At 49.6% G+C, this 16156-nt stretch overlaps 1 protein-coding gene across 1 annotated transcript; it reads right to left on the reverse strand.

The window, feature by feature from the left end:
• Nucleotides 1-1692: 1692 nt before the first annotated feature.
• BSX (brain specific homeobox) lies at nucleotides 1693-4253 on the reverse strand. Its single transcript, XM_040534403.1, has 3 exons — nucleotides 3760-4253; nucleotides 2583-2779; nucleotides 1693-2437 (listed from the first exon to the last, which is right to left on the reverse strand). Exons 1-3 carry the CDS (start codon nucleotides 4025-4027, stop codon nucleotides 2192-2194), a joined length of 711 nt encoding a protein of 236 aa, XP_040390337.1. The 5' UTR covers nucleotides 4028-4253; the 3' UTR covers nucleotides 1693-2191.
• Between the last annotated feature and the right edge of the window lie 11903 nt (nucleotides 4254-16156).

Consider the following 16156-nt stretch of genomic DNA (forward strand, 5'->3'; position numbering starts at 1 on the left):
CTTGCACAGCAGCCCCTTGCCCCCTCGGACTGGGCTGGGAGGGCACAGCCCGGCAGCACCCGGGGTGACACCCAGCTTGCTCCACATCCCCTGGGTGCCTTGCAAAAGCGCGGTGTAAACGCACAAAGGACAAAGTCAGCGTTGCGTGTGCGCGCCCCAAAACCTCTGTCCTTGTGCTTAACCTCCTCCTGCCTTTTTACTTTGTGGACTTTCCACATCAGAGTATTTTATATGCTCTTAATATGGCTATTAATGTCTTCATTAATAACAGAGTGAACGTTTCACAAATAAAAGGAATTGCACACATACAGAATCAGGATTTGCAGTCTCCCCTTTCACTCAGGTGCAATTTTTTTAATGATTCTGTACTCCCCTCCTCCTAACATTCTTCCTCACTAACCTGAAGGCATTTCTCTTGTGTTTCTCCAAACGCTTTGCTGCCCAAGCCCATTACCAGAGGCAAATCCACCCGAATAACGGATGCGAGCCGCTGAGCTCCGTGTGGGTGGGAAGGCCAGCACCGCACAGCACCGCACAGCGCCGCAGCACCCAAAGGCGGCCAGGAGAGATCTGTCACATGAATGTCACCGCAGGGTCTCCTCTTTTAGCTCACTTCGAATAACTCCTAATTAAACACCCGCTCCAGGTGAGGTTGGCAACCAGCACAGAGCAAAACGAACAAAACACCTGGCACTCGGGGAGTTTTGGGTGTTGTTTTTTTTTAGCACTGTGCCGAATGGCGAGGTTTGCCAGTCCTCCCCCCTCACCTCCCTGCCTGCAGTCGGGGCAGGCGAGAGCCGGGATGCGGAGAGGTTTTATGGAGGTGCACCCTTTGGTTTTTTTTTGAATTAAAACGTCTGTCCTGGAGGTACTTCTAAATAAATGTAAAAGCTAGCTATCTTCTGCATAGATGTTTGGGTGTTGTTTTCCCTCCCCTCAACGTCTTATCGTTATTATTTTACATGTAAAAAACATAAAGGGAAACCCGCGGAAAGGAAGGAAACGTACACGTTTCAGTCGTCTATATTTTATATATTAAATAGGGACGCATTTTCCCTCACAAAACCGCATGTCCCGTGGTCCAAAATACCCTGAAAGGTGCTAGCGACACCGGACAACCAAATCTAGTTCCCGTTTAAAAAAAAAAAAAAAAGAGAGAGAGAGAGAGAACAGAAAAAGAAAATAAAAAGGAAAAAAAAAAGGGAAAAAAAAGAAAAAGAAAGATAACCTAAAGAGACCCCGACGGAGCGCACCCGAGTTTTAGCCGAGGGAAGCCCCGGGAGGAGCAGAGCGCTTTCGCCGGCCGACAGCTCACCCCAGGGGAGGAAAAAAAAAATAAAAACCCGTGATTTACCTGGAAATTAAAACCATTTCCCTAGCAGAAAGGTAAAGGCAAAGCGAGCACGGGTGGTGACTGCAGCGCGGAGCCCGGGGAGGCGGTGGGGCAGGTGCAAGCGGGGGAAGGAGCAGAACCTAGAGCCAGGTCCGGGGCTCTCGGAGGGGGAAAAAAAGAGATCCTGCAGGTGATTCACACCTGGGAGCCGTGAAGAAATCACGCTGCCGGCGGCTCTCCGAGCTGCGGAATATTTCTTGCTAGCAGAGAGCAGCCCCGGCGGGTCCGAGTTGTTCCTGCTGCTCCCCTCTTTCCCTTCCCCGGCTCGGAAGGAAAGCAAGGGTAACTTCTGGCTTACCTGGATCTCGGCAGGGCGTTTGTACAATTCTTTTGGCCAGCAAAACGCCTTCCCTGGAAGCTCTGCCCGGACCCAAACCCGACCCACAGCGCTCCGGAGGGAGGCGGCGGGGTCCTATGGGGCTGGGGGCGGCACCCCCCGGCCGCCGCTCCCGGTGCCCTCGTTTTTTCCTTGGAAAACCGAGGAAAAGTCAGGGAACGGGGAAAAGTCCGATATTTCCAAGGGAAAGGAAAATTTAAATGGAAAGGCGCTTTTTTTTTTTTTTTTCTCCCCACCAGGCTGAGGTTTGGGGCGGCGCTGGGGGTAGGTGGAGGCTCCGCAGAGCCCCCCGCTGCCTTCACCCCTGCGGGCAGGGGTCGTGCTGTGTGTGTCCCCCCCCCTCCCCCCAAATCACCTCCTCCATCCAGAAACACCCCCCCTCCATCCCCCTGGGCTCCGGCACTACTGGAGGCTGGGGGGCGAGGGGCGATTTGCGGGGTCGGGGCTGGGCGAAGCCGGCCCTAGAGGCGGTGGGGGGCGGCCAGGAGGTCCCCGTCCTCCAGGATGTCCACCTCGTCCTCGGGGTCCTGCAGCAGGAAGGGGCCGGGGGGGCCCTTGCGGGGCTCGGCGGCGGCCCCCTCGGGCAGCTCGGGCTCGGGGGAGCTCTGCCCCCGGCTCTCCTCGCCCCCAGCCCCTTTGGGGTCGTCTTGGGTTTTCCGCAGCTGCTTTTTGTGCTTCATCCGCCGGTTCTGGAACCAGGTTTTCACCTGGGGGAGGAGAGCGCGAGGAGGATTTAAAAAATAAAAACTAAAAAGCGTGGAAAAGAGAGAATAAAATTAAAAACGAAATGGGGAGGCTGCAGGGGGGAAGGGAGAGGTGCCAGCCTCGCCGGAGGCTGCTGCCTCCCCGTACCTGGGTCTCGGAGAGGCTGAGAGCCGTGGCCAGCTCCACCCGCTCGGGCGTGGAGAGGTAGCGCTGGATCTCGAAGCGCTTCTCCAGGCCGGAGAGCTGCGAGTCGGAGAAGACGGTGCGGGCTTTGCGGCGGCGGCAGTGCTTCCCGGGCAGCTCGGGGGCGGCGTGGGGCTGGAACAGGGCCGGCACCGGCACTCCTGGGGGGACACGCGGCGGACACCCGGGCTGCGGCCGGCCAGCCCGAGCCGTCCCCGGAGGGCAGCGGAGGCTGGGGGGCGGCTTTCCCCGAGCCTCGTCCCCACCCGGATATCAACATTTCCTTTTCTGAGGTCGTTTCACCGCTTTTTAATTTTTTTTTCAAATTTTCTCATTATTTATTATTGATGTTTCTCTTTTTATTTCTGCTCTGCCTGGCCGAGCGCATCGCCCCGGCTCAGCCCGCAGCCTCCCCGCCGCAGAGAGCGCGGCGAGGTCGGCAGGAGGACGGGAGCCCTCCGTGAGATTAAACCCAAACGAAAAGCACCCAGGGCAAGGAGGGGGAGCCGTGAAAAAGGCCGGGAGGGGGGCGGGCAGGGGCAGAGCGCTGCTCCGCGGCCACTCCGCTGCGCAACTCCGGCTGCCCGGCCAAAAAACTTCGCCGGGGTCTCTCCATCCCCAACGGGGAACCGGCCTCGGGAAGGGGCTGCCCCCAGCATCCTCCAGCCTCCTCCAGCCTCCCCCAGTCTCTCCCAGCATCTCCCAGCCCCGGGACGGCCCCAGCGGTACTGTCGGAGGTGGAAAACCGAAGCCCGGACCCCATCCGGAGTGGGCGATGCGCGGGGAAAAAAATAAAATGTTATCGCTCCAAAACTAAAGAAATAATTGAAAAAGAAAAAAACGAACAGGCAGGAGATCCTGGGGTCGCCGGGCTCCGGATCTCGGCTAACCGAGGGAACGAAAAGCGGCGGCGCCGGGGGCTCCTCTCCCCGCTAACGAAGCCCGGGGCTCCCCGAAACCGAGGGGCAGCGGGACGGGGACGGATCCGGATCCGGATCCGGAGCGGAGCCCCGCAGCGGGACGGAGACGGATCCGGAGCCCTGTGCCTCTTGTCCCCGCTGCTCCCGGGGCTGGGAGCTCCGTTCCCACCCGGCTCGACGGCAGAGCTCGGTGGGTGCCCCCTGCCCAGCGCCGCACTTACCCGAGGCGGTGAGGAAATAGGGGTGGTGGTGGTGATGCTCCGGCTTGTGCAGGGCAGGGTGCGCGTGAGGCGCCAGCAGGGTCGGGGTGGGCATCAGGGGGTAGCCATAGTCCAAGAGGGGGACGCGGGAGGCCAAGGAGCCGGGGAAGTGCTCGGGGGGCACCTCCCGCAAGGGTTTGGGCTTGTGCAGCAGGATGTCCTCGATGAAGAAGGAGGTGGGCCGGGGCGCGGAGACGGGGTGCACGGGCGAGGTGAAGTTGAGGTTCATCGCCGCCGTCCCCTCGCTGGGCAGCGGGGAAGGGACGGAGCCGGGCTGCGCGCTGGCTGCCGCGGGGGAGAGGGCGGCCGGCTGCGCGTCCCGGGACAAAGCAAAAGAAGCAAAACTAAGGGCGACGACAAACACACGAACAAACAAACAAACAAATAAATAAATAAATAAAGACCAGAAAAGGCCAAAAAAAAAAAAACCACCGATAAGAAATAATTCCCCCAGGCGGGGAGCGGCCGGGAAGCGCCGGGGGAGGCGAGGCGGCTGGCTTTGCGCTGCGCGGGGCGCTGCGCGCCTTTGAGGCGCAGGGCAGGGGCTCTCGGGCGGAGCAATGGTGGGAGGGGGCGGCCCCCCGGCCCCCCCCGGCACCCCCCAGCCTCCGCGGAGGGGGCGCGGAACCACCGCGGGGCCGCGCATCCAGCCCCGTGCAGCGCGGCCGCCCCCAGCCCCTGCCCCAGCGCGGGGCTTTGGGGAGTTTTCAGCCCCCGGGGGGGGGGGGGGGGGGGGGGCTGGGGGGGTCGTTTCCCTTTGGGTTTTTTACTCCCGTTTGTTATTTTTTTAACGTAGAAATTTTTGGGGGTGTTGCGCTTTCCCGAGCTGTCCCACACTCCGCTCCCAACTTGGCCCCACGCACACACCTTGTGCCTTCCTGCCCGGGTTGTGTCCCAGCAGGGTTTTGTTCTCATCTTTTCCCTGTTCTGTGTTGTGCTAACACTTCTTTTTTCTCTTTTTTTTTTTCCTTTTTTTTTTTTTTTCTGTCTTTCCTCTGTTTGTCTTTTTTCCCCCCTAATCTGTAACATTCATTTCCCCGGAGTCAATTTGCTAAAATGAGGGTGATATACCACATCATAGCCGAGATAATTTCGCTTCGCATCTCAGAAAATTGCTCTAATTATTGATGTTAAACTCAGGGAAATTAAAAGAAGGCACTTCTCCTTCATCTCCTGATTTTAAGCTCTAATTTGTTGAAATCGAGTTGTCATCACAATTCCAATCACTACCGTTAATAGTAAAAGTGTTCTAATAGAGCCAGAATTCGCGCAACCCATGCTATTAGATAATTAAGAAAGATGTTAGAAAGGCAAGTGCTAATCCTTGGGCACACGGACAGCATTTCCATCTGATCCAGCAGGTAGAACAAATTAATTACCAGAATCAATTAGTCCTAAAAGTACAGTTCTCCAGGAAGTGTAAGCCGCGTCTTGCATATGGATGAGCTGGTAAATGGTAAATAGATGAGGAAAAAAAAAAAAAAAAAACCTTTAAAAGAATAGAAATGGCAATCGTCCTGTTTTTAATGAAGCTCCAACTCGGAGCGCCCGACTTTTTCCGGCGGTGCCGGCTCCTCTCCGCGGCTGCCGGGCAGAACCGCGCGGGTGCGCCCAGTGCCCGCCGGGCGCGGCCCCCATGCGCGCAGGATGCGCGCAGGATCCGCGCAGGAGGTGGGGGGGCGGCAGCCCCCGGCCTCGGCAAACGGGGGAGCAGGGAAAAAGGACTTATATTTCCTTTTATAAATGACGAAGGAATTATAATGCCGCGGTAGCTGTTAAAATACAGCTGCATCCACGTGTAGGTATAAACATATCTACATAAATATCTCTATATATTCAGCTGTGCGACCGAGAGCATCAGTTGCACTTGGCCAAAACTCACAAGCGGGGGTACCAGAGAGCATTCCCAGGCAAATCCACAGGCGGCTGTGCTGGGTTTTTGTATTTTTGGTGGTAGTTTGTTTTTTTGTTTGTTTGTTTTTCGGTGCCTGCAGGCAACGCGTGTCACAGGCTTTGCTTTACGCATGCATTGCCCCCACGCGGGAAGGCACCGGTGTGCTCCCCACACACCCTTATGCGATGGACAGACAGACAGACCGACCGACCGACCGACACACAAGGTAGACAGATGGACAGGTGCCTGCTGAACGGGCAGGAGCACGGATGGGGACGGGGACAGGGATGGGGATAGGGACAGGGACAGATCCCCGTCCCCCCACAGCGATGCATCTTGCTGTGTCCCCTCCCCTTCTAATATCTAGACAGGATTTGTGCCGGCAGTTTTGCAAACACACCAGGCTGACAACTTTCTCTGAGGAGCAAATGAGTAAGAAAATGAATTAACAGGATGAAGCGGGGCCAATGCCCAGGCTGTTAATGGAGGGAGCGCAGCCAGGGGCGTGTAAGCCGCTTGACTGGCCATTTCATCAGCTGAGATTGCTTCTCCGGGAGGGCTGGGGTTTTACTCGTCAGTCGTGTATACAGAGAGAGATAATTTTTTTTAAGAAGGTTCAGAAGATTAAAGATGTGATACTTCAGCCAGGTCGGGTCACAGTTTCAGCATCTCCCCAGGGCTAACTCGGGGGCCAAAAGCAGAGACGATAGCGCTCTGCCTGCAGAACCCCCCCCCCCAAAGGAAGGTAACCCTAGGAAGGGGGAACCTCTGCACTGCAATCCTCACTACCAGCGATTTTCATGTAACTGTTTTGTGGCTTTTTACACCAGGAATTGGGTGCTGGGCACCTCCAGGTGGTGGTGGCAGGGCAGTCTCTTCACCCCACAAGCCTTTTACCTGTTTTTCTCCTTTTGGCCCATGTTTACAGGTCCCCGTGGTGACAGGTGTCCAGCAACAGGGTTGTCACCCCTGCACTCCCAAACCCTCCCGGTTGCACCCTTGCACCCCAGGGAGCAGCTCCAGGATCATAGATTCACCCTTTTTCTGTCCGTGCAGACATACGCACACAGGTGTTCCTCTGGGCTTTCACACATACGCACGATCCCGTTTGCTGCCAAATTCACAGGTGCATCGGGTCTCCAGAGAGACCCCTCAGTACATCCCTTAAACTGAGCAGTGTCCCCCTTTGAGGCAGAAAATGCCCCAAACCTGGGGAGAAGCTGAGGGGTCACCTCGGAGAGAGAGCAAGGCTCAGCGCAACCCAGGGGCTTTGTGCAAGACAGGGAGAAGCAATGGGGCAGGTTGCTTCACTCACCATGTGCTTCCCTTCCCATGGGGGGACAGAATTCCTTCTTGGCACCATGTTCTCACATCCTCCCCCAAATACCCTATGGTGTGTGCAATGTCTCAGCCCACAGGCCCCGACACTTCAGACCTCCTCCAGAGGCACGAGTCTGTGCAACCAGGTAGCCACGCTCCTGTGGAGCTCGTTTGTTGTTTCTTCAATACAACAAAAGGATTTCTGCAGGCTCAAAGAGCTTTATAAACTTTGCTAGTAGTGATACACAGATATCCCCCCCCCCAATATGTATACACACACACACCTTTCCTAATTTAGTAACATACACAAGTGCTGCGCTTACACAAATGCCCATTGCCATTATTTACACACTTAAGATCATTTGAAGGTATTATGGGAAAATTTTACAGAGAAAAAGAAATTTGACTTAAGTCCTAGGGGGACATTTAAAAGGTTGGTGTAGCTGCACTGATGTTAGCTTTATTTCAGTGCCTTGCATTAAGGATAAATTTGGTGCGGTTTAAAAATACATGCACTTACCTCCCTGTGGCTCTTGAAGAGGAAGGGTAGCTTGGGAGCCCAGCCTTTTCATGCCTTTCAAGACAAATCCACTCAAAAAGGAAGGGTTAAATTAAAAACAGACAGCCTCACTATGATCAAAATGGGAGCCTGGCTGCAGGAAAGAGGTCTGAAGAGCTCGGTTTGAGTAGCCACACACACAGCACGGAGAGAGGGCCTTTGAACACACCGCATGGCTTAATGGAGAATGTTCACTGTGTGATTCTTCAGGCAGCCATCCCACCGTGTACCATGGGGTGCCTCTGCCTGGGGGCTCCCTGAGGGGTGATGGTGTGGGGAAAAGCACTTTGGTGGCCACCAGGAGCTTTCCCCATCCACACCCAACCCGCCTGTGTCCAGGCCTCTCCATCTCTGCAGGCCTCCAACACCCGCCTGGTGTGGGCCCGGCCCTGCCTCCTACGTGCTGACATTGAATCCCTGAGGATTTTTAAAATCCAGGGGAAGAGAGACAGTGTGAGAGAGTAGTTATAGACCAGAGGCCTGCTCAGCACCCGTGTACGAGGCTGGAGTGTGTCAGCCTGGCCTGCAGCAGCATTTTGCTGTCAGCAGCCCCGCCATGTGCCCTGACAGGGCCCAGGTTGGAGGAGGGCCGGGTGGATCAGCCTTGAGGTCAAAATGCTTCAAACAAGCAGGCCTCAGGACTGGGAACGAGTGATGGGGATGATGGAGGGGGGGAGGAAGCATCAAAACCAATTTTAGCCCCCAGCAGGGGCTGACTGCAGCACCAGGGGGGACCCAGCCAGGTCTTCAAAGGCTCAGGAGCACTGCCACCCCAAAACACGCTGTCCTGCAGCCCAGGGACAGGCACATTCCCTTATTCGTAGCCTAGATGAAGAAAAGAAGACAGAATGGGAACTAAATAAATAATCCGACTGTTATTATTTATTTTTTTCCCACGATTTCCAATGCCCCAATTAAAAAACGTGTCTGTTCCTAACAGAATCACTGAATTTACCCACAAACGACATCGCAGTAATTTCAGGGCTACAGGTCTGGGTAAGAAGCACAGGGGAGGATGGAAGTGCTGCATGGGCTCGGGGATTTTGTTCCTAAATCCAGAATTTTGTCTCTGTTCTGAAAATCTGCCTCATTATCTGATTATCCCGAATATTTTCTGATGACAGGGTACCTACATAAAGAGAACGAAAAGACTATCATCAACAGGTTAGGGCTAAACACTTCCCCCAGAGCAGTGACCCTTACTAGGAGCTAGAATCTGTTGAATCTGTTTAATTATCTGAAATCTGTATGCAACTTCATCAGTGTATTTGTATTACTCCAAAACACAGAAATTGGGAGGGAGATTTGGAAGTTTCCCAGGGACCTGCTTTCAATTAATCTTCTCTTCATTTGGTTTACATACCAATTCTTCCTCATCGTGTGTCCAACCCATGGGCATTGCTTATTCCCTCGAGGCGAAGGTGATTACTTCATCCATGACCATCTGTACTTTGGGATCTCTGTTAATCCTTTGCTCTCAAAAAATCCATTCTAGATGCTGTTGCCCCTGCTTTGCTGTTGCCTTTGGCACATTAATGCTCATTCATTTTCTTTCATTCAGGCTGTGTAACAATCACATGCACAGCTCAACGTTTTGATTCACCTTTTTGCAGTAATGATTCAGAACCTCCCTTGTTTCCCTAGTCTCGTGGCATATGCACCTTGCATATCCTTGCTTTTAACCATCAGGGCAGGATAATCCCCCTTGTCCCTTTCTTATCCATTCAACCTTTATTTTACTCCCATTGTATTCCTACTGTTCTTTGTGTTTTTCCTCTGATTATTTGTCATACTGTTTCTGTAGCTCCAAATACCTCACAAAAACCTCAGATGCCTTTTCTTCTTAAAGGAATACTTTGAATATATAATCCCAAGTCTGGTCTCAGGCTGGCGAAAGTCAGGCATAACTTCTATAAAATCCAATGGAGCACATAAATCTAAATGACGCAGGTGCTTTGATTTTTTCAAGTCCATTCTTTACTTTCCAACTTTAAAGTGTCTCATTCTGAAGTCTTAAAAATAAAAAGCACACAAATGATGCACTGTGAGGTCAGAGAAAGCTATTATGGCCACCCAACCTGACCTCCTGAATCACACAAGCCAGAGTTTCATCCAGTAACTCCCATATCAAACCATAAAAAACACCCGACCTAGGTAGCCAGTGGAATAATACCAGTTTTCTAACACTTAAAACTATGTTTGATCCATTTTTATGTATACACAGGAAATTCTTGTATATAAATAGAGTGAATGAGCAGCTTCCTCTCTTCTCTATATCTCCAGCAAGCATCTGCACTCTTCTGTATTTATATTCTGACTAGCTCCATTGAAAATCTGAGACTATTTACAAACTCGGCACTAAGCTTTTTTAAATATGATTCAGCCTTCAGTTAAAAGATCAATCTCTTCTAGACACTAGATTTTACACATCACTTAGGACAAGTCTCAACATCCTGGCTTAGTTTTTCCTCCTGGTTTTAATGCACAAATTGTTATATCATCTCATGATGAGACACAAGATGCACACAAATGCCATGCATTACATACATCTCGCACACTACGTGTCACACGCACAGCGACAGTCGCAAACTGATGCTGCCTTAGCCAATCATTTTGCTAAAAGAAAAGAAATCATGCTTTATTGAAAGATAATTAAACCTATTTCTTTCATGTTTGCTCCAACCAGATTGCAAAACTAGTTGGACCTAGTTTACAAAAAAGATAACCTTTTTGATGATCAAAGGAAGAGATTGGTTCCATTACTTGCATTAGTCAGAGTTGTCTGTGCTGTGGCCTTCAGAATAAAGGGAGAAATGTACTTTAGAAAGATCTGAGTAACACACTTTACTCGAAACATTTTTGTATTATATTGCTTCTTGACTGTTTCAGCTTACTCTGTATCTGTGCACTTTATTTTAAGCACTCCAGAAGTGGATGACAGGTCTGGGGGAAAAAAAAGATAGAATCTAGTCAGCGTCCAGCAAATGCATCTTCAAATAATGCTTTAAAACTGGAAATTACATTTTGAAATGGCATTTTGTACATTTCCAAGGATGAGGTATTCAAATGGCGATATGATGTAATATAATATTGTCTAATGTTAAAAACTCTTTCTCACATTTGTCAATATTATTTTAAACTGGAAATACTAAAATGCTCTAAGTCGTCTGAAACAAGAAATGATGTGGACAGGTGCATCATAATAAATTAGTACGATAATATTAGCATGATTTTTCCACACTTCAAAAATGCGTTCAATTTATTTAGTTTATTGGATTCAGTCCAGTTCTTCCTTGCCCATTTTGGTATTTTATTTTAATACGATTTCCTGCTAAAAAGAAATAAAAATAAGAAACCTTGTACATCCTTCTCTAACTCTCCTTTGTCTGCTTACCAAAGTAAGGTTTTAACATATCAGCCAGTTTCAATGAAGTTAGTTGGACAATTAGCGGTCTCAAACATACACTTTTCAAAAATGTTTCATAAACAGGTGGCTGAATAGAGGAGAGTAACTTCGTTAGTGCAGCATGAGCTTAATTTCTGAAGCCACCGACCTCTCTCTCTCCCAAACGCCGACTGTCTGCCTCCTGGGGGTCTGTGGGCAGCAAAAGCAAATGGCCCAAATTTTGCTCACAGGAGGCTACCACAAGGACTGCAAAGGTTTCAGCAGTAGGTGAGGAAACCCACCTGGGTTAGAAGCTGGAAGTGGTTTTTAATGCCAAAAGAAATCAGGGATCACCCTCCAGTTTCCCCCTGCGCCCAAAGAAGCTGCGGGATGGGCTATGGCAGCGGGGATGCTCTCGGCAGGCTCCTGAGCAGGCGAGGCCCCTCCAGGGGACACAGGAAGCCTGGCCAGCGACAGGACAGAGCTTTAGCATCACCTTCAATCCTTTCGTAGGGCCAGTAAGGGCTTCTACAGGAAGAAGAGAAACTTTCTGGGAAATTGAACTGAACTGCATCACCACTGTTGCTTCTTGCATGCATACGAAAGGATCCCACAAGTGGGCTAAACGCATTCTTGATCGCAAAAAAGACTTGGATCTTACACACTTTTCAAGACCTTTCTATTTTGGAAAAAAAAAAAAATACAGAATTAAGCATTTTTTTAGACCGGGAGAAATGTTATGGAAAACTACACAGGCTCAGAAACGTGCTATGATTGCATATATATGGAACAGGTGAATTTGTTTTTTTTCTGTTCTTGAATTAGCTTTCACTCAGCTAGCATTTTTAGTAATGAGCTATGGGGTTTCCTTTTCCATTAATATGTTATCTGCTCTTCAAAGCCAACATTAGAAATTATCAGTACAATGTAATCACAAGATTCACCGATGCAAAGAATGTATTCGTTCTCTGCCAAAATCTGCTTTTGTTTTCTGTTGACTTCAGGGGTATCAAGACCTGGCATTCATCAGCCTGCAGCCGTCTTCGCAAATTAGTTTGCCATTTGTTATTACACATGGAAAATTAAACCTGAAAGTCCAACAGGTCAAGAGCCATAAGCTTGAATGAAGGAAAACAGCAGCACAATTATGGGAAACAACATATCATACAAAACGTCCTCCAAGCTAAGGGGGGATTTTAGAATATTATAAGCTCGAGCATCTTTCTGACAGGGTCCCAAATACGATAGGGGTGCAGGCACACATGTTTGTGTGCTTGTCCGTGCATTTCTGTCCAACTGAGATCGGTACTTGAGTTTCAAAATAAGTACAAAAAGGAGAATTTTCCAGTTTGTGTCCTCTGGCAAATGCAATTTCCCTCCCAACACACATTAAATTCATTTAGCCTAGTGCATTTTTAATAGACATTATTCATCTATTACCTTAATGAGCTTGTGGTGAAAGCATATTGCCTCCCAATTTTAACAAAAGCAGTCTAATATTGCTGCAGCTTTTTCCCCTTTTGCCTTCTAAGGCAGAAGCACGGAGGGAGGAAGAAAAAAAGCTATAGAGACAGATAAGGTTTTTATTCTGTGTCACAACACTACATTAAGAATAAAACCTTCCACTTAAACACTTAAATGAAAACATCAAGAAACTAATTTACCATTTGTAACCACATGATTTAAGTAGGAGCAGCTTTAATTTTCTTCCCATTTTCCTCATATTCAATGTGAGCCCACATTAGATTTCACTGGCTCAAATCACAACACTTAAAGCCACTTTCATTTTCTTTTTGATTAAATAATTGAAATTCCTGTCACTGCCTGCACTTTACTAGCACACAAATTTTATGTGTAAAGATAAATACTCTCTTTCTCCTTTCCCTGCCTGTGGGCTTTTTTTTTTTTTTTTTCAGTTTAATCTTAAAAGCAGGCAAGGTTTAGTTTATTGATGGTTCCATAAAATGGATCAGTACTCCATTCACCTATTTCATGGAATTATACCGCTCCCATTAAGTGATTGTTTGGAGAAATTATGGAAAGCCATCTTCTCTAATTTAGCTGTCATCGTTGTAAGGTTATTGCTATCCAATCCTAAAAGGACAGGAAGCAGAGTTGCTCGTGTGCTCATCCCTCTCCCACACGCGCATCCATTAATGCCCGAAGCCTTGATTTTTATTTAAGTATTTGTTTCAATTAGGGTAACAAGTTCTCCTAATGTTCCCTGATAAGTGACTCTGACAAAATTCTAGGTGCTGCCTTGCTGCTTGGCTCGCTCACCCTGCAGCTCCCACTGCCTGCGATCAGAGGGGTTTGAACGTGGTTTTGGCACGAGCTCAGGCACCTACTTCCTTTATCTAAATGTCAAAGGATCGTGCAAATCTTGACGTGTGACCCCATAGCAGGCCTGGGGAAGCAAAGAGGAGACAGAACCTGGCTGGGTGCACACCAGGACCTCGCAGTTTGAGCCTGCGGCCCTACAGCATCACTGTTGACTGCCCGGGGTACAGGCGTAAATCCATCTAGAACCAGCTCCCCTAAGAGACACACATGGGTATTTCCCAAGAGGAACCTTTTTACCATTGCATTGCTGTGAGTTCTCCCCTAATCCAACTCTTCAGCTTGTCCCGGGCAATGCTCACAGAGCACAGAGGCGCTCGCAGCATCACGCAGGAGAGTAGGTTTCCAGGAGGGGTCAGGAGGAGAAGGAAGATTTCTTCCCCTTCTGCAGCAGCAAAAATGAGAAGGGCAACGTGTGTTGCCTCTAGAGTAAGCTTTTCACTGCCAGGAAATAATAGATTGTGGACAGACATGGCCTGACATGGAAACAGGCTTTGTGGACGTGCCTGCTCTCAGCCAGCACAACCAGAGCTCCAGAGGCACAGACACCGCCGAGCACAAGGGTGCCTTGCACACCAAGAGGGAGGTTTGGGCCTTACTCTAAGTCAAGCCAGATTATAAAACTGTTAAATTTAGGGTGATAAAACCACCCAGATGATAGTCCAGTCGTACAAACAGCTTGGCTTTAAGAAGGGATGGCAGCAACACACGCCAATTTTCTTAGAAGGAAAAGTCAGGATATTTTTACAATTCCTATAGCAATATCTTACTTCTGACCTCATACCCTGACCAAAGAACCAATGGCTTCAAATTTTGTATGAAGGTCTTTGAGAAAAGATGTATGAGCTTCAAAGGGTGTCAGTGTTTCGTAATTTTATCCCCTGAGCTCACGAAAGATGCTGTCTGCCACTACCAAGCCCACCAAGCTTGCCTCATCAGGCAAAAAGAGGCAACTTTTATTTTCATGTAGCACATCAACCTCTTTCCAAACAATTTAGAAGCCTTCCTGGTATTCTTGAATATGCATTTTCAAATTAATTATATAAAAAAAGAAAAAGACTCAGAAGAATATTTGCCACCAGCACTTGCAAGTAAGTTAGGTCCAGAAGTTAGGGACCTTTCTGTGCCTAAGGTCAGCCGCAGCTTTTAATTCTGAAAGGAGAACCAAGAAACAGAAGAAAAACATCTTTGTTCCTGCCCCTCCATTTCCTCTAACTATTCACCCTAGAGGACATTGTTACCATATAATAACTGGGCATGTCAGAACCAATTAGGCAACTAATAATAAAGCAGATGCTGCTATTGTGAAGACGATGCAGTGAAAGTATGGGTATAGCAAGGCCCTCGGTGCAGCCCGGGCTAAGCAGATATGATGCTAATTGAATTCTTGCTGGCAATTTTTCACCCCTAAATGAACAAGAAAGAGAGGAATCTTGGAGTCTCATCTGTTTAGCTTGTGAACAGGAAAATGTTTTCAAGCCCAGTAAATGAGCAACCTAATCCACAGGGACGCTAGCAGGAGGGGTTTCTTTAAAAACTGCAATGCCCCTAAATCCTGGTGTCTTGAATACGGGTTGTGCCCTGTTCCCAAAAAGGAGCAGGAGCCAGGGACTTGGTTATTTTGCTTAAGGAAACTGAGCAGGGCTGTACTTTTTCCTTGCTTAGAGGCTGGAGATCCCGCACGAGGGAGAGAGAAGGCTTTTCACACCGCTTGCACCGGGGCACTCCCAGGGCTTTTAGGAGGCTCGGATGGCACCAATAGTTCAAATATGATCAGAAGAAGGACTTAATTGGTCCCTGGGCACCCGAATCAAAAACTACCATTCTCCATGCCCCTGTTCTGCTACTCTACACCCAGGAACCTGCCTCCTGCCATGTCTGTCCCCATTTTCTCCCCAAGTCTGCCAGGAAGAGGGAGACCCAGAGACACTCAGCTCAGAGCCCGGCCGTCAGCTGCCCCCAAAGGGGGCTGGGGTGCCCCGAGCCCAGGGAGACCTTCCCTGGAGGTTTGGGTGCCACTTTGTGAGTTAAGCCTTACCAAACCTAAGGCAAAGGCTCCCAGGTTTTAACATGGACTGAAACCTAAATTCCAGGGTTAAACCTGCTGGGTGTTATTTTTTGGCAAATATCCTTGCTTTTGTTGCTCCTGCCACAAAAGAAGTGATTTCTCCACCTCATAGTTATCAACAAGCAATTAAGTCTCTTCCAGTAACCCTACGCTGAGAAGGGCTTTTAAATTAAAATATTTTCCATTCGATTTTGTTAGCTGCTAAACAAAGATAGGGAGAAACACGCTAATTACAGCTATCCTAATTAAGCTCCTACAATAACCCATAATTACAGCATATTTATCACCTTTGTGTCGGACACTTTAACCTGTTGTGGTTTGTAATCAGCATGTCTGCGTTAGGGGCTGGACGCTGACGTCTTCTCTCCCCTGGCACGGCAACATTTTTGATTGAAAGTGCGGAAACAAACTCTCTGCTCGCGAAACTGTAATTAGGGTAATTTGGGAGGCTGCACCGTCAGCAGCAAGGCCAGGCTAGGAAGCTGGGCTGGGTGGTGGGCACACTGGGTGACCCCACAAACAAACATGGCCTGGTCAGCGGTGAGAGGAGGCACAGCGGGACCAGCACCGGCCTCCGGCTGAGCCTCAGTTTCCCCAGGTGCAGAAAAGCGATGGGCAGGGGGACGGGGCACCCACAGCCTGCCCGGGGAAGGGAAAGGGGAAAGGGAAAGGGAAGGGCCATGCTGCCGGCTTCTGCCTCGCTGTGGGTGGAGGCCGGCCAGTCTCTTGCCCCCGGGACATGCACTTTGCCCTCAGGTGGGAACAAGCAGGAAGGGTTGGGAAAGTGCCCCC

This window comes from Cygnus olor, chromosome 22 (assembly GCF_009769625.2).
Source record: "Cygnus olor isolate bCygOlo1 chromosome 22, bCygOlo1.pri.v2, whole genome shotgun sequence".
Lineage (NCBI taxonomy): Eukaryota > Metazoa > Chordata > Aves > Anseriformes > Anatidae > Cygnus > Cygnus olor.